The sequence below is a fragment of the Rhopalosiphum maidis genome, chromosome 1 (genome assembly GCF_003676215.2).
Source record: "Rhopalosiphum maidis isolate BTI-1 chromosome 1, ASM367621v3, whole genome shotgun sequence".
Classification (NCBI taxonomy): Eukaryota; Metazoa; Arthropoda; class Insecta; order Hemiptera; family Aphididae; genus Rhopalosiphum; species Rhopalosiphum maidis.
This window is the reverse complement of record NC_040877.1, coordinates 3,798,977-3,816,372: the sequence shown is the minus strand read 5'-3', so window position 1 is coordinate 3,816,372 and position 17,396 is coordinate 3,798,977. Positions and strand designations below refer to the sequence as shown.

Genomic DNA, 17,396 nt, shown 5'->3' with positions numbered 1-17,396 from the left:
TCTCACATGTCTGTGACTCTGTGTCACATACGTATTGCCTTACTAGACGTAACTATCAAAGTGGTTAAGTACTAAATGGTTATACATTTATAATAATTGTTATAAAATAAAATACAAAATAGTGAAAATATTATGCCATTTAATTCCCTAATGTGATATTGTGATGCATTGTAATTTGTAACTTTTTTAAGACATTAAATTCAGTTAAATCTTAAATACACAGATAAATAAAATAATTTATTGTTTAAACATCTAGAGATGGACATAATTTAATATTTTGTTTAGATCGTGTTAATTTAGTAAACTTTACCAACATCATAGGACATTGAAAAATCAATAGGTCTTGAATTACTTTTACAGACCATTTAAAATGGTAATTTTTTTTTGTTAACTAGGTAAATTATTTTTATTTTCATAAATTAATTGTTGAATTAGAATAAGTGTTCCAGATTACTTGGCTGGCGTCGTTTAGCTGTAGGAATAGCCTATTGTCAAACAAAAGCCACTAACCCAGATGAGGTTGAACAACCAATTGTCATAGAATTGAATCAAATAGCCGAAAAACTGACCCACAAATATTTGTTACAACAAACGTGTACTATATCAGTAAACAGTTCTTGTCAAATGATTACAATAGCACTAGTTGCACTCAATGACGCATCAAAGAAATACAAGTAGGTAACTCTAACTTTGGTCTATAGTAGTGTAGAGCAGTGTTATGCAACTCAAGTCTCAAATTCACAAAAGTGATAGTTTTAAAAACTTAAAAGTCACATAGGTTGGAATGTCCTTGAATAAGTTTTTTTACTTATAATTTTCTTGTGCAAATCCAAAGTTTTAAAACATAGTGTGGTCTAGGTAAAAGGCTACTCAGACTAATAGTTTCCCATCCTTGGTTTATAGAATTATTAACGTTATACCTAATAATTAATATCACTATTTAATATTATTTTTTCTTTAAAGAGATGAACTAATTAAGGGTATGGACTTATTGGAACCCAATGGTTTGTTTGATGAAAAATCAGAAAATGATTTTATGGAGTCTCGATATGATATTACGAATGCAAAATCATTTTATTTAGTTAGTATATTAGTGATTTTCATATATTTTTATCATTTAATACAAACCATTTATTATAATTTAAAGGATTCTATTAGTGCTATGGATTGTGCTTTACAATTAGGAAGGTCAAATGCACTTATGTCTCATACAGTAGAAGCAAATACTGTATTAAATAGTATGTCTGAAAAACTTTACTCCGCTGAAAGAGAGGTACCTATAACAATTATTTTATATTTTTTTATCACACAGTTATGAAATATATTATTATATATTTACATGTATTTTTGAACTATCAGTTTCAGTCTTGTGTTGAAGAGATAAGAAAATTAGAAGAAAAATTTACTAGATTATTGGCGGACTCTGTGAAAACATCTAAAAATGAAGATAGTTAATAAAATAAAATTATTATGAAACATAAAATAGTATATTTATTATTAACAATGCGTCAATGCAAGTATAAAACATATAGTTAATACTCCATTATTCCTGTGAACTATCGTTGTTGGAAGATTCACCACTCATATTGTCAGAATCATATGATGAGTACCTCTTATTGATTGTTTGTTTTAGTAGTTTAGACTTATAATAATTTTCATAGTTGTCTTTATCCTCACTGACTTGATTTAATTTTGCTAAAAGTATATCTTTTTGTGATCTAGTCATGGAGGTTCCTGGTACTTGTAATGGAGCTGTAGCTTTATGTTTGATTTTATTTTCAAAATCATTTTTTACAGTTTTTAATAGTTCTGGTTGATTTTCCTAAAATAAAATTAATATTAAATTTATTTTCTGTACTTAACTATAACACTGTATAGGAGATAACATATTCATTATAAAGAACTGTTTTCAGATCTGACCAATTGTATATTTTTAGAATGTCCCTAATCCCCTCCCCCACAAAACAATTGTTTGAAAGTTAATTTAAATTTTTAGTTATTGAGAGGCCACAGTGCCACACCTATAATATGTCTATTATATTATTATTTTTTTTATAAGTTATCTTCTATTAGTACCGTAATTGTAAAACTAAGTATCTCTTGAGTATTTACTTTTGTCAACTTCGTCATATCATTTTCTATCCAAGACATACTGCTTGGTGTTGTTGATGTGTATGATTCTTTATTATTTTTCATTGAATATCTTCTGTTTTCTTCTCGATGTTCATGAAACATTTCTGGTTTAAGGGATATTGACTCATTCGTTTTGTAAAAAGGTTCATCTATTACATCACCTTGCCCATCATGTATCGTTTGTATAGGCTTTAATACACTATTTAATTTGTAAATATATTAAGATTTGTAAAAATTGCTAGATTTACTTACCGAGATATTATACTTATTGAATCTTCAGTTATGCCTTTTGTAAAACTTTGTCTTGGACCATAACTTTTATTTTTAAGTTTATCCAAACACAATCTTAGATTTTTGTTTTCATCTTCCAAACGTTTGACTTCATGTTGTAATTCTTTAATTTTAATATTTTCTACATTTCTATGATACCTATGAGATTTATTTTGAAGTTCTAATTTTTTCATAACATTCTAAAATATAAATTTAAAAAACAGATTTTAAACTATTATTAGTTATTGCCTTATTGGGCAAAATAAAGATTTACCAAAATTTTATCATCTTGTTTTTTTATTGTACTCCGTGCTTCTTCTAATTGATCTGATAAATTTTCTTTTTTACTTAACTGTTTATTTTGAGATAAACTTAAAAGGTGTTTGTATTGTTTTTGTAAAGCTATTAATTCAATATTCTGTGACTTGTATCTATTTTCCATTTCTTTAAATGAAATTTTAATTTGACGTATTTGGCTTTTTAATGTGCGTATTTCCTCTTCATATGATTTAATTGCCTGTGGTAGCTTGGCTTGTTTACCTTCATACATAGATAGTGCATTTTCATGTCGCTTTTCCAGTGTTTTTAATAAACGGTTTTCTACGATCAATTCCTAAATAATTAATATACATGTTAATACTATGGTCATATTTAAATAAATTAAAATATGAAAATGTTTTATCTAATTCAATAAATGTTTTGTATGGTGTACCCCAAGGTGACCACTTATCTTCCATACTATTTTTCTTTATTTTTAAATGATATTAGCAAAATTCTAAATTATTCTAAAATATTTGTTAATGACACTAAATTATTAAAAAAAATTTAATGTATTTGTTGGAATTTCAAGCTGACATAGGTAATTGGTATAAAATGGAATGTCTTTAAATATTTATAAATTCTTCATTAATTTATTATGTCTTATTCTTAAAAAAAAAAATTAATTATTCAATTAATAATACAAATTTAGCACGTACAAATATAACTAAAGACTTAGGAATTTTATTTGACACAAGACTATCTTTTGCATGAGCTAAATTTAAAATTTCTTTTTAAATTACTACATAATTTAATAGACTGTCCCGAGCTTTTGGAACAAATAAACTTCAGAGTAACTTTATTTAATTCTAGAAGTAAATGTCCATTTTATTTATCAAATGTCAATACAAATTATATATCCAATTATCCTGCTAATGTATTAATGTCTACTGGAAACTCTATTAATAACTTGGACCTGTTTATACAATCCTAGAAATATTAAATAATTATTTTTTAGATTAATACTTAATTGTTAAATGTATAATATTAATAATTACTTTTTGATCATTTATGTTTACTATATATATTATCTATTGTATGATATATAGTTATTATTATATGTTTGAAATTGGAATTTTATTCTGTAAATAAATTATTATTATTATTTTAAATAAACTTACACGTGTTTTCATATGTGCTTCAATCAGTTCATTCTCTAGTTTTTTGATCCGTAATATATGATCGTTAATTAGTAAATTATTGACATTTGATGAATTTGATCGGGCTCCAGTACAACTAGTATAAGTAGTTAGATATGGTGACTTTGATACGCCTGCTAAAATATTTCTCAGTAAAATTAATTTTTACAAATATTACAATTATAGTTAAACAATTATCTTACATTGTCTTCTTCTTGTGGCCGATAATGTGTGCATACGTATTGGTTTTAAAACTTTTTTCTTCTTACGCTGTTGATTTTGAGTACTATTTATTTTTTTATTACTAAATACAGGCAATTCCATGGTGTACTGCCCAATAATTTCTCTAAACAGTGAATAAATAAAAATAATTTATATATTAGTACATTTGCATGTAATAATTTACACATACTCAGAATATGGACCATCATTAGAATGTAAAACCTCGCTTTGATCTTTATTATTCATTGGATATGATAAAAAAAAATGTCCAAATACAATTAAATTACAGTTATGTAATATACATAAGACAATATTTTAATAAAAATTAAAAGTACAGTAGGTAATCAGTTATAATATATAAATGTTCCTTTTAAAAAACAAAATGCTAATATATGGTCTATTATTATTGATTTTTTTTCACCCGTAGCAACAGAAGCAATTTATAGTATACAGTGTACTAGGCTAATATAGTTTATATTATTTTAGTTAGCAAATAAATGAATTTATCTTGATTACACAGTTATATATGTGTGAAGTATAATATATTATAATTTACAATTAATACCTAACTACCATTTTCTTAACCTAACCAACAGAAAAAAACATTTTTTCTTTGTTGAAGTTGAACCTACCTACTTTTAGTAAAATATTTGTTGATATGATAATAATATACAGGTACTGAATGCTGACTTTTAAAACATAGGAAATCAATAAATTACCTGTATATACCTTATATTGTACAGCTAACAGGTAAGCACTATAAACAAGTTTTAAAAAATATGAGTTATGACTGTTATGAGCTTATGACATAGGTATCACATTTGGTTTGTAAATATACCCAAAAAAAAAAAAATCAATCAAGCTTTCATTAAAAATGTACAGAGTTTGATAAGAAATATATGTATACAATTTATACCTTGGACACGAAGTCGACCTTTTGCAGATACTAGTACATGCTCATACCTACGTATTAACTATTAAATATAGAATACTTATCGATCGATTTATCTGCATATAAAATAATATATTGTCCAATACACAGAGAACATTTTCAAATGTAGGGAACCTGCTTAGGCTAATACCCACTTTAGTACGGTAACCGGACAATTTGCTCCCTCATCCCCGACTGTTTTTGGCGTAGTAGGACATTTCCGGTCCGAAAAATGTTTCAATGCAGTCATTTTCCTTCCATTTTTTTTTTCATAAATATAATAAAAATTGTATAATAAAATGTAAAAAATTTGTATATAAGTAAAATAATTAAAAAAAAAATATTTATAAAATATAGTCTAAAAATTTTGACATAAAAATGATATATTTTGTAAAAAACATTTAATTTCTGATTCTTTTGTTATATCTAAGCAGTAAGCACATTATTTTGTAATCTTTGTTTATATTTATTTTTTTTTTGTGAAAAAACGTGTACGTGTTTTAATTTTTAATAACTTATTAATTGCCATTGAATTTGACTTTTGTAGTGCTTCAATAATGAACGTCCAAATATTTGGATAGATAGTTTTTGACAACCTAACAATTGATTGGGTTTTAAACACAATTTTAGATTTCAATGTTATTAGCTAATAATACAGTATGCTAGTACATTATTTTAGTGTTAAAAGTAGTTGAATTTATCAAAAATATACATCTACAATAATAAGTAATTATAGTATAATTGATTTATGAAAAAAAAAAATTATATTTTATCAAAAAAAATAATTTCTCATTAAATAGTAAACTTAAAAAAATGGGGGGGAAATATCCGCATCGAAATATATTGAGGGGGGGAATTTCCTACTACGCCAAAAACAGTCTGAGGGAAATTGTCCGCCATTCCTTTTGTACCTATCTACTTATTTATTTATATTTCTACTTTTCTATGTTCATTGTTCGTGAGTAATGTTATGGGTTCTATTCTATTATTATCTAGGTACCTATCTCGTTTTATTGTTTTAATAACAAACTATTAAAAAAGTAAGAATATAAATAAATTTGAAATGCGAGTAATGAAATGTAGGTAATGAAAGTTCTTTAAATATTAAATTTTAAGTGTATTTTATTTAAATGTTGACACAGTTAAAATAGGTGTTAAGAATTTTTCTCTGTTAATCATTATAATCTGATTATTATTTATCAAACAACAACCTTTGTCGGTACTGACAAAACCATTTTTAAAATATTTCAAATTAACATTTTAATTCTTCTCAAAATATCATTAAAATTGCCTAGACTAGACTCCTTAAATAGCACATATGTGACGTTATAACTTAAGTATTTATATTTTCTAAGTAAACATCGTAAATTTGATTTATAAATAAATGTATAAGTCATATTAAAAATGTTAAAAGTTATAATTATATGATAGGTGCAATTAGATTAAAACTGAGAGGAAGGCTAGGTTCCACCAAATATTTTCATAGCTTCACTCAAATAATTATTGAATAAAAAAAAAAAATAATACCAAATACCATTGATTAAATATTTAAATATATAGTAAATTTAATTAATGTTCAATACTAATACCTACTAATAATTCACAAACAAATGTCTTTTTTTAGATAAAGTAAAGTATTTACCATTTACCAAGCATAGTATAAGTAGAGCACTAGTTCTATGATAAAAGTTATAAAAGCACTATACAGTATAGTTATAGTATAGTAAATATAGTCTATACTTATAGTACATTTATCTTACTAACTTAGTATAAATAATAAGTAAGTTTAATAGCAGATTTGATAATGACATTTATGTTAAAAATAGGAAGGCATCCACCAATTCCACCAGTAACTAGTGTAACCTGACAAGATTAAGTTATTGATATCATGCTTAAAGCTGATCCCTTGGCCATCGTCTTTTTAACCTTCTGGGTTGAGTGTGGCAGATAGTCTTTTAATTAATGGATTGGAATTTGAGTGAAGTTTTTAATAGAATTTGATGTAATGGGATTTGGCCAATTGTCAATTACTTAGCTATTAACATTATTAAAATTGAAAAAAAATTGTTAGTACTGTTAGCAGATATTTTTAAAATATTTTAATTTACAGTTTTATACTGATGTCTGTATGTAATAATTAATAGCCATTAATCATTACCATTTAGTATAGCTAGATAAAGGTACAATAATACTATCGAAGTAGACCACATTTATGTACCTATAGAACATCATAAAACAATTATTTAAATAACTATACAAATATACAATATAAAGGTACCTATCTACTTATAACATATTAACAAAGGTACCTACAGATCTTAACCTAGAATATTTAGCTATTTTAGTATTTTACAGTTTAATTTTAATTTTGTAACTTTCTTTATAGAAAATGGACATGTATTACAAAATTTTGATTGTAACTATTGTAAATTATCTTTAATTTGAGACCATCACCATTATAACCAATGTATAGAAAAAGTACACACAAGGGATTTATTGTTACTAATAAATGGTTAACATTACTTCCAAAAAATATAAAAGGAGAAAAATGTTTAAATCTAACTTCCTTTGGTTGAAATAAATCATAATCATTAAAATTTGAAAGTGATATAGATATGTAGTACAAATTAGTATGTATAAAAGAAAAATATTATGTTCCTTTAGTTTCTACAATTTATTTTTTAACAACAATTAATAATAAACATGATATTTTTGAAAATCTAATAAAAATACTATATTTTTTCATATAAATTTTCAAATTGTATTGTAAATTTATTTAATTCATTTACTAAGAAAATAAAATTTTCTTTCAATTAATTTATAAATTTATAAACATTGATTAGGACAATTGATGAAATTGAAATGAAATTAATCATCCAATGAGGAAGTATTAGCTATTAATACATAATAATAATTAAAGCTAGACATTAACAAATTAAAAAGATAAAGTTAAGTTACTTTTAACAAAGTTGCATAATAATAAGTAATTTATTATTTTTTTTTTAAAAAAAAGGTACAATTTACTGTGTTAAAAAAATATACCATGATATTAACTTAATTAATTTTATAGTCTCTATATTTTAATTTTTTGTAAACATAAATTTTAATTACAAATTTAGATTTGTAAAGTTTTGTACAAGTTATTACTTTTATGATGTATTATATTGTTGATGAAAAAATATTATTTATAAATTATAATATTATGTACTGTATTGTTTACTAAATTATAGAATGCTCTATTTCTGGGTTTTAATAAGGATACAAATAACAAATAATTTTTCATTTAAAATTATAATTTCCCTCTAATAACAAATTAATTAATTTAAAATCCCTTAATAATAATATAACCATATGACTCAGTTTGAGTTTAATGAGACATTGTTGCCATAATTTTAAATTTGAAGAAAATGGTTTTCTGGTAGTTAATTTAGGTTATGAATTGGTTACTAATGTATAAAGAACCAATTTAAAAGAAAATAGTTTAGGTTGTAGTGCTAGCGCAACATATCTTTAAAATTTGAATTACTTTTCAAAAATAAACATTAAATATTTAATAACTATTGGTTAATAGAGTTTATTATCAGATAGGTCTCCTTTTGTGTTACTTATTCTTGTATGTATTATTTATAATATATTATAGTTTTGTGTATAATAAACTTTGAATCAAATTTACTTAATTTGCTTTGGTATGGGTTTTAAATACTTAGAAACAAAATATAACTGATTTATAAATTTGTACTGATTCACTTATTTTTCTTCTATTTAATAATAATGTTTCCAAATCAAAAAGAAAAAACAATAACTTTTAAATTTAAACTGAAATTATGTTTTATATTATATTATATTTATTAAAAACATTCCATTGCATCTAAAAGATGCGTTTTAACTTAAATTTGTTAATTTAAAGGGATAGTAGTATAATACAAATATTTCAAAATTTATTATCTATGCATAATATTGCTGTAACACAGTTATTAAAAATATATCATTCGATTCTTTGCACCTGGCTTCCCAGGTCACTTCATCTTACGCTATGTGATAATATATTTTGGGGATATGTTAAAATACTGTAAACTTATTACTATTATCAACCTACAAATTAATGCAGTCAATTACAATAGATATGATGTATGGAATAAATTAGAGTTCCGATTAGATGTTATTGTGTGATCAAAGAAAGCCACGTAAAACATTTTTTGGTACCATTATATAAATTTGAAATACATATTATTCTTTTATTTAATGTATCATAATATGTTACTTTAAACCTAAAAACTAAAAGGATATAAGCATTTGAAATCAGATGAATCATTTTGAATAACCTTGTATTTATGCTGGGTAGTTTCTATTTATCTAATTATTGCTTAAAGAATAAGCAGTAATTGTAATTTTAACTTCTACGTATGATGTAAATAAATAAAAGTGTGTTTTTTTATTAATTTAATAATTAAATTAGTTTTTTTTAGCTATATAACAAATTTAAACATTTTATTACTTTTTACTGTTGTTTTACAAATAATCACGATTGACAAATAAATTTCTATTCTACAACAATTTAAGAAGATTAACTTTTACAGTATAATTAAAAAAAAGTTATTTGTCATTGGCAAAGTCAGCAGGATTCTTCCTCAAACTTTCATGATGGGCGTGAACTGCCCAATCGTAGACGAGATAACCAATAATCATTGGTGGAACTATGTATGGCAAATTAGAGGCTGTCCTTTTAATGGAATTGGGAACTCCGTGAGAAATAAGTCCTTTGAATGCTTTTTGCTCAAATGGAGACAATTTGGTAGTAATAACTCCACGGATGTCAGTTTTCAGATTTCCAAAATCTCCACCCATATTCTGGAATTGTTAAATATACATTAGTACACGTTTTTATAGTTAAAAAAATAATTATATTTATATTAGTCAAATATCATAACTTATAAATAGTATATTGTATACTAGATGGAAACATCAAGGTTACAAAGCTAATAATCTGATGATTGGATTCTATACAATTATAGATTTAAATAAAAAGAAATAGATTTTTAATATAATAATTAAAGAAGGCATTTGGCAAATGAGAAGTTATGATGAGATTGACTAGGTCGCCAAGACTCATCAGTCATCACCCGTCATCTCGGTCTCGTCGGACACACAATGGAGCGTATTAGAGCAGAAATATTAGTACAGTTTATTACGATACTTAATATAAATATATTGTACTTACGATATTTTCGTGCGGATCAGGAACCTATGAAAATGGAACGACGGCGAAAAAAATAACAGTGGTAGAGGACGACCGAAAATATATCAAAACTCAAAAAGTCTAAATTATTAAGCTAAGAGTCAAGACGGTGTATGGCTGCTATCAATATCATATCGCTAAAAGTCGAACCTCAAATCAGCTGCTTGCAGAAACAGTGCATGTACAACGGTCGTGCGATGTCCCGGGTCACGGCTGCATTGGCGTTTATGTTTTATCACGACGACCACGACAACGGTCGACAAACTCGCGGCGGCGGCTGACCAGATTATCACGCGCACGCGGACCGAACACTGTGGTGATGTTTTTGCGGAGGGGAGGGGGCGGTACCGACTATGCGTCCCGCACTGGCGGCGGGAAGACGCAGTTCGTAATTCTGGTTTAGCTGGACTGTACGCGTCGCGGTCGCTATGGCTGCTAATACGGCATACCTGGTCGTCCGCGCTCGCATAATTTTCGGACTCTCACACCATCGCCGGGACGTCACTGCCGGCGGGATCACGAGAATATGCCGGACGTTTGACGTAAGTGTCCACGAAATTTAGTCGGAGGGGGGAGGGAGACGAAAAAAATTTGTTAGTACAAGTCGTTTGTATAATACTTGTACTTATAATTTGCAACCTTTCAGCCGTTAGTAGGTACCCAATTTTCGATAGCGTAGTGTATTCGGAGAAATATTAACAGTCGGACGCACATCAGCTGTCTGTACACTACACGCAGCTGTTGAACGCGTATCGCCGATGATATGATCTTATATTTATGATAGTCGATATGTATACGATTTATGGATATAAATAGTAAATACAAAATATTTATACGATAGTACGGCTTGTCATTCGGTGTATTCGTCAACTAATATCTCTCACTTTTACGAATAAGTTAAATTAACGTTCAAGCAGTGGGATACACAGTAATGCTGCTGGAGGGGCAGCCCTAAATTTTTACACATAGAAGTACTTAATTATATTTTATGCATAGGTACGTATGTACGTATGTACGATGTCATTGGTATTTTTACACACATATTTTATAAGAATTTATACCTGCTATAATACTAATATAATTCGAAATTACTATTTATTATAACTATAAATTAAAAATAATCTTGAATTTCTAACAAAATAAGTATTTTTTTACAAAATATTAATAAAAAAGAATATTAGATATTTTAATTTTATTAAAACTTATAGCTTACTATCTGTTAATAATTATTATAATAAATAAACACTAACATTTAGATAACTTCTTTCTAAAGGCTAAGAAGCTCGAACTTAAAAAAAACAGCTATATATTGTAATAAAATGTATTTTTGTGTTTAATATATAATATATTATTCAGCTGTATAACTATATGAAATATATATATATATATATTACTATATTAGAGATTATAATCTCCATGTTCCACTTTTCAGATAAAAGTTTAGCCAAAACCCCTTAAGATTTTGGGTCTTTAGTTATCCCATTGCGTAATATACTTACAAAAATTACTTTATATATATATTATAACATCACGCGGTTTATGCATTGCTCATACCGCGTTTAGATGAAGTTATCATTATTATGTTGTTTATTAAAAGTTATAAACAGCAGTGTCGGAGTGTTGGACTGACTTTAATTTATATTTTCATTGGTATTGTTTATTAGTGACAATCCAAACTTTAATCATTTTATGAGTTTCTTAAAATATGCCTAAGTGCAGTAGTCGAAATAGCACAAAATATGTGTAGGGATAGATACCTAACAATTCAGATTTCCTTTTTTCATCATAACATTCTTCACTCTGTTTAATATTTTTTTTTTATATGAATTTAGCAATTGATCGATTCATACATCGATATTATCAATACTTAAGTACTTTAAGTGTTTACCCACTTGCCCATCTATCAATTGATATATTATTTGAAAAGTCATTGTATCTGACGGGTTATAAAATAGTTTATACCTATAATGGCTAATATATGCACCTTTCCATATTATTTATGCTTATGACTACTGCCGAGATTAAAAATAAACAAATCACTATCCATCCCCCACCCATTGACGAGTCATGAGACATTAACACGTTGTGTTGCATAATTTAAGTCCTCGGGCCACCTGGGAAAACCGTTGTTAGAAGACGTCGTCAGGAAGCTTAGTTCCAACTAACTTTGGGTTTTGGCGTAGATACAAAATAATATTATATTATAGTTGTGTAATAGGTATATGATGACCCGCTGGCCGCTGTACTTCCCTCCATATACTACATACTAGGTAAATAATATTAGGTACTATATAGTATAATAGTATATAGTATATATACTATAATTTCATATCCACTACAAAGATTACTGCAGCTTAAGAGCGAAATAATTACGTCAGTTATTCGTACAAGTTCCATTTTCACTTATTCTTTTATTTTGATTAATATATATTCTGAAACGAGTAAATATAATCGGATTTAAACGAATGTATTTCATTGTTATTGTTATCTATTTACATTTTACGTACACATTTACGACTTATATGTGGTACACACTATACAGGTACAACTAGAATTCAAATTGTAGAGATGATAAAATTGTATATGTATAATAGATCACATATCCTAGTATCTACCACCATTACTATCCTCCAATTCATATTTAATATATTTTAATTTTAATAAATATAATATAAATATATTATGTCCTATTTAAATATTGAAACAAATTTGTAATTTATAGTAATATCAAAACATTAACATATTAATATTTAAATATTATATGTAGTAACTTTAACAATGCTTTTCTGTAAACTATAATTATCTATTTGACCTATTTAATATATTTACACTTTTGAACCTTTTCTGTACTTAACACATGTTGACATTTTGATATATTCTTTTTAGTAGCTAAGAACCTAAACCTTTTAGGTGATGATTTAAAGCTATGAACATTTAATAACTGTATTCGTTAAATTTTGAAGTCCTCATACATATCCAGAGATTTAAATTATTGTCATTGAGATTTGAGACATTAAATACTATATATATTTTAAACTGATACCATTAGTAATAAGAATTTAAACATTTAACTTCATAGATAAAAATATAAAATTGTAAAATTAATAAAGACTTTTGAATTGTGGATTAGCTAAATGTGATTCACTGTGATTGTAAATATATGTTATTACTATAATACTATTGTTAAACCACTCATAGGTATAAAAAAGATAAAGTAAAATCGTGATATTCTGGGGCAGCACCGTGGCAGTAAACACTATACCTATACATAAATGAGATATATTAATAAAAAAAGTTTTCCTTGAATTTATAATAATCTATAAACACAAAATGTTTTTCTGTATTTATAAAGTTTTAATAAAGTATTAATATGAATAAAATGAAAATCTCATACATAAAAAAAGATAACATTTTAGTCATATTATTCTAATCAAAAAATTGCTTGGATATTTTGGGTGTGCTAATTTCCTCATAAAAGATGTTAAAGAAATAAAGACTTCTCAGCATCTCTTTTTATAGTTGTATTAATGTCAGGTCTAAAAATTAATAGGTTACTGCACCATAAACATGATTAGTTATATTTTTTTAATAAATTGTTTAAAGTTGTTGCAACTCGTTTGTGTACATTTATCTTTTTTACAACTCGTTTGCGCAAAAATAACACAACTCAATTGCGCGCATATATTTTGGCTACCTTTGACGAAAATCCCTAGTAGGTTTTAGAACTAGTTTATGCACGTGTATGTGTGGATGTGGTGTATAAAATTGGATATAATAATGTTTATGGAAACTTTCTGCGCTATTCGTCGTTTTGGAATTACCATTTGGTTCAAGTGCCCATAAGATTGGTGGAAAATTCCTGTTAGAGTCAATATAATTTTCTAATCTGAGAATATAAAACTAACTGTATCAGGTGTTATCGATATAAGATCTATAAAGTCATCTGAAACTTCATTGGGTAGTAAATAACTTAAACTATATAAATACTTCATCCATTTTCCAATTCCCCGAATCTTTTAAGTACTAGGATAATAATATTTTATTTTGTTGTACTTGCCTGAACCAATTTTGGTCTAAATGATAGGTAAAGCCAAACATTTTATACTTAGGAAAAACGTGCATCACTGCATTATGCGCTGCCTTTTCAAAATCAACATAAAAAATTGATTAAATTAATTTCATTTACCGTAATTTGAAAGCATATACTGTGTAGTGTTTGCTACATTTGTATGTTTGATACGCAAAAAAAAAAATGTTTGATAATTTGTACTGTAGTCTGTGACGATTTATACACGTGTGTGAAGTTACAGGTATACGACTGATTTCGTTATGCACAAGCGAGTCGTCGATTTTCAGGTAAACAATTTTGAATGTGTGCAAACGAGTTTTAGTGGTTTAAAATTGATATGAACATTTATAATGCTTAGTAATCTAGTTCTTTTTAAACTTTTAACTTCCGTGACTCATAGTATTTATTATAAGAGTCGTGTTTGATGTTTCGTGTGATTGGGATTTGGTTTATTTGGTTCATTTGTGTTATTTTATCGTCTACGATGTATTTTTCAGACTTTATCCAATTATATTTTCTCTTAGAACTTGTGGTAAAAAAAAATAACGATTATATAAAGCACTGTCTATCATTTAGAAATTTGGAATATTTATTTTTTTTATACTGTGCTAAGCAATGCATTATTATAATACTATGTATAGTTATACAAACTTGGTAGTCAACGATCTTGCTAACAGTTATTACAATAAACTAATGAAGAATTGACCAAATTTATTATTTTTTTATTTGTGAACTTGTCTATAAAAAACCTTTTTTAAATTATCTTTGATGTAAAATTAAAGTTTGTTGAGTATTAGTGAGATAGTGAATTAATATTCAATGAAAACTTTGAATAGATGTAGTCATCGAAAAAATATATATTTCATTACATTATAACACCCATTATAATGATGAATCATTTATGTTGATAGGTACAGCATTTGGTAATTTTTTTTACCTATATAAGTGAAGGAAATGGGTAGAATTTTTTTTTAGTGGTTTCTTATGTATAATTTATTATATTTGGGCGTATTAATGATTTGTTGAAATTCAGCCAATATATTATTGGCGTTTCTGAAAAAGTTTTAAATATTTTAAAATCTATGATTTAGGTTTTAAATATATGCATATAGAGAATGATTATAATTCTAATGCGACTTAATAAAAATCGAATTCAATAGCGTAAGATTTTGCTTGGGGGATAATAATACGTTAGGTAATATTATATAGAGTAGAGTTATTTAGGATATTTCAAAATTTAGGTATATACAATTTTAGACTTTTGGATTAACATTTATAAAAATTAAAATGTTAATACATAGCTGCGTACTACGTCCGTAGGTTAGGTATTACTAAGTAATACATTCGTCGTTCACAGCACACTTAAAGCACACAATTATCTTGATATTTTTAACAAGGCTGCAGTCCCCTCAGCTACCCTGGTCACACACAGCATTAATTTCTTTATTTTTTATTCTTTTATTCTTTTATACAAATTAAGGTTATATGATTTCAAACAAAATTGTTTTGTGATTTATTTGACAAATAATAAATATAACGTAATGGACATATTAAAAAGTTATAAAATTTGAATAAAATGCTGTATAATTGATAGTTCTCAAATACATGTAGTTTTATCACTTGAAATTTAAGAAATTCTGAATAATACAGTAAGACAAATTATTTTTTAAATCAATAACATATACCTAAGTAAAAAGTAATTTCACTTCATAAATACGAAATACTTATAAAGATAAATTGGAAAAATATATAATATATTTATTCAATTAAATCATAAAAATATTTGTTAGTAGGTTTAAGGTATAGATAATATAGTAAAGCGTTGTTTACTATTTTATTAATTTTAAGTTTTAATTTTATTATATATAATGCTTATAAGTATATTTATACATTTTTAAAATAATATACATACTTTATTTTCTCTATAATTTAGGTACATTCATTTAAGAGTAATATACAAACTTTTTGAACTAAAAGGTTTGTATTCAAACTTTTGCCTTTGAAACGATAATATTTCCATTAAGTATCTTATATTTAACAAGATATTGATTAATCTATATTATATTCTATGTATCTACTGTATATACAATGTATACAATATTATACTTAATACTATCTTCCTATATATATTATTTTTTTTAAATATATTTTCTAAGATCTTTCGTGGCGTCTTTCTTAAGTTATAATTGAGAAGGCGTAAACAGTGTTGGAGACTTGAATGGATGAGTAGATAGAATAACGTTTTGAAATATTCTTGTAAGCATCAAATGAAATAACTAATGCTTAGCTTTATGTAGTTAATAAAATAAAATAAAATTATGTGTATTAACATTTTCTTTAAGCTTATTATTTTAAAAATTATTAGTGTATATGTCTTATAAATGTACCTATACATTAAATGTATTATTATTTTGAGGTAACGCACATAATATTATGCAAAATAAGAATATATTACATTAAGAAAATAAATAACTATTATTTATTTTGTTAGAATGAATAATGGAATTTATTAAAATGCTGTGAAAGTAAAAAAAAAAAATATATCAACTTATAATGAAACTTTAGAATTATTAATTTTAAGATGTAATTTTAGAACTAAATATACATAGACAGAAAAGTTTAATTTAACGTATTACAAAAAATTTAGCAATTATAAAATCTTATTAATCTTTTTTTTTTTATGCATTGGTGTTGAGGTTTTGATATTTTTTTGTAGGTATTTTGTTTTATCTATGGTTGTTCTAACACGGTTTGACTGTGCACTTACCGACATTTTCTCCAGTTCTTCCTTTGTCATTGTTGTGTAAATTTGCGGAATTTTTCACCTCACAGCCAACCCTGACAATCCCCATGACCGTATGTGGAACACGCAACTCGATCGCACCATATAACGTACGTATATCGTAGACGTACTGCATCGTGACCGGGAGAGGTGCAGGGGGTCGCGCTAGCGCGTTATCGGATCAATGTTAAGACCCATGTTTGGGCGTTGGTTTTATTCCTTTATATGTATCTACATACACGCAACATCCGACCCTTCCATTGACTTATTGTATTCCTGTTAATATATAAAAATAA

The 17,396-nt window shown here is 26.1% G+C and overlaps 4 protein-coding genes across 10 annotated transcripts in view; 2 read left to right on the top strand and 2 right to left on the bottom strand.

Moving 5' to 3' along the window:
- Positions 1 to 1,476, top strand: LOC113560387. 2 transcript variants are annotated; one of them, XM_026966233.1, is made up of 5 exons: positions 1 to 373; positions 450 to 674; positions 964 to 1,081; positions 1,148 to 1,273; positions 1,360 to 1,476. In XM_026966233.1, the coding sequence occupies exons 2-5, from the start codon at positions 625 to 627 to the stop codon at positions 1,453 to 1,455; spliced, it is 390 nt and encodes a 129-aa protein (XP_026822034.1). In that variant the 5' UTR covers positions 1 to 373; positions 450 to 624; the 3' UTR covers positions 1,456 to 1,476. The 2 variants fall into 2 exon arrangements, with proteins under 2 accessions (XP_026822034.1, XP_026822033.1); XM_026966232.1 differs by having other exon boundaries at positions 436 to 674.
- A 28-nt stretch (positions 1,477 to 1,504) lies between these two features.
- Positions 1,505 to 5,296, bottom strand: LOC113560386 (DNA repair protein RAD50-like). Of its 6 annotated transcripts, none has more exons than XM_026966229.1 (8): positions 4,802 to 5,296; positions 4,273 to 4,315; positions 4,064 to 4,206; positions 3,843 to 3,997; positions 2,678 to 3,016; positions 2,386 to 2,603; positions 2,113 to 2,332; positions 1,505 to 1,822 (listed from the first exon to the last, which is right to left on the bottom strand). In XM_026966229.1, exons 3-8 carry the CDS (start codon positions 4,182 to 4,184, stop codon positions 1,544 to 1,546), a joined length of 1,332 nt encoding a protein of 443 aa, XP_026822030.1. In that variant the 5' UTR covers positions 4,185 to 4,206; positions 4,273 to 4,315; positions 4,802 to 5,296; the 3' UTR covers positions 1,505 to 1,543. The 6 variants fall into 6 exon arrangements, with proteins under 6 accessions (XP_026822030.1, XP_026822031.1, XP_026822028.1 ...); XM_026966230.1 differs by lacking the exon at positions 4,273 to 4,315 and having other exon boundaries at positions 4,802 to 4,839; positions 4,999 to 5,296; XM_026966227.1 differs by lacking the exon at positions 4,273 to 4,315.
- A 4,188-nt stretch (positions 5,297 to 9,484) lies between these two features.
- Positions 9,485 to 10,389, bottom strand: LOC113560813 (cytochrome b-c1 complex subunit 8). The gene is made up of 2 exons (XM_026966943.1): positions 10,232 to 10,389; positions 9,485 to 9,861 (listed from the first exon to the last, which is right to left on the bottom strand). Exon 2 carries the CDS (start codon positions 9,856 to 9,858, stop codon positions 9,607 to 9,609), a length of 252 nt encoding a protein of 83 aa, XP_026822744.1. The 5' UTR covers positions 9,859 to 9,861; positions 10,232 to 10,389; the 3' UTR covers positions 9,485 to 9,606.
- Positions 10,390 to 10,536: 147 nt separating this feature from the next.
- The window catches only part of LOC113560733 (calcium uniporter protein, mitochondrial), a 66,476-nt gene continuing 59,616 nt past the window's right edge, over positions 10,537 to 17,396 (top strand). The window contains exon 1 of the mRNA XM_026966823.1: positions 10,537 to 10,791. Within this exon, the coding sequence (XP_026822624.1) occupies positions 10,678 to 10,791 (114 nt within the window). The 5' untranslated portion in view covers positions 10,537 to 10,677. The remainder of the gene's footprint in view (positions 10,792 to 17,396) is intronic.

Bases quoted from the DNA above. Each gene is read 5' to 3' on its own strand.
- LOC113560387 (XM_026966232.1), top strand. The intron at 1,082-1,147 runs GTTAGTATATTA...TATAATTTAAAG, and splicing joins ATGCAAAATCATTTTATTTA to GATTCTATTAGTGCTATGGA. The intron at 1,274-1,359 runs GTACCTATAACA...TTGAACTATCAG, and splicing joins TTTACTCCGCTGAAAGAGAG to TTTCAGTCTTGTGTTGAAGA.
- LOC113560386 (XM_026966225.1), bottom strand. From the start codon at position 4,328: ATGAATAATAAAGATCAAAGCGAGGTTTTACATTCTAATGATGGTCCA. The intron at 3,998-4,063 runs GTAAGATAATTG...GAAATATTTTAG, and splicing joins GGCCACAAGAAGAAGACAAT to CAGGCGTATCAAAGTCACCA. The intron at 2,604-2,677 runs GTAAATCTTTAT...TTTATATTTTAG, and splicing joins AACAAGATGATAAAATTTTG to AATGTTATGAAAAAATTAGA.
- LOC113560813 (XM_026966943.1), bottom strand. From the start codon at position 9,858: ATGGGTGGAGATTTTGGAAATCTGAAAACTGACATCCGTGGAGTTATT.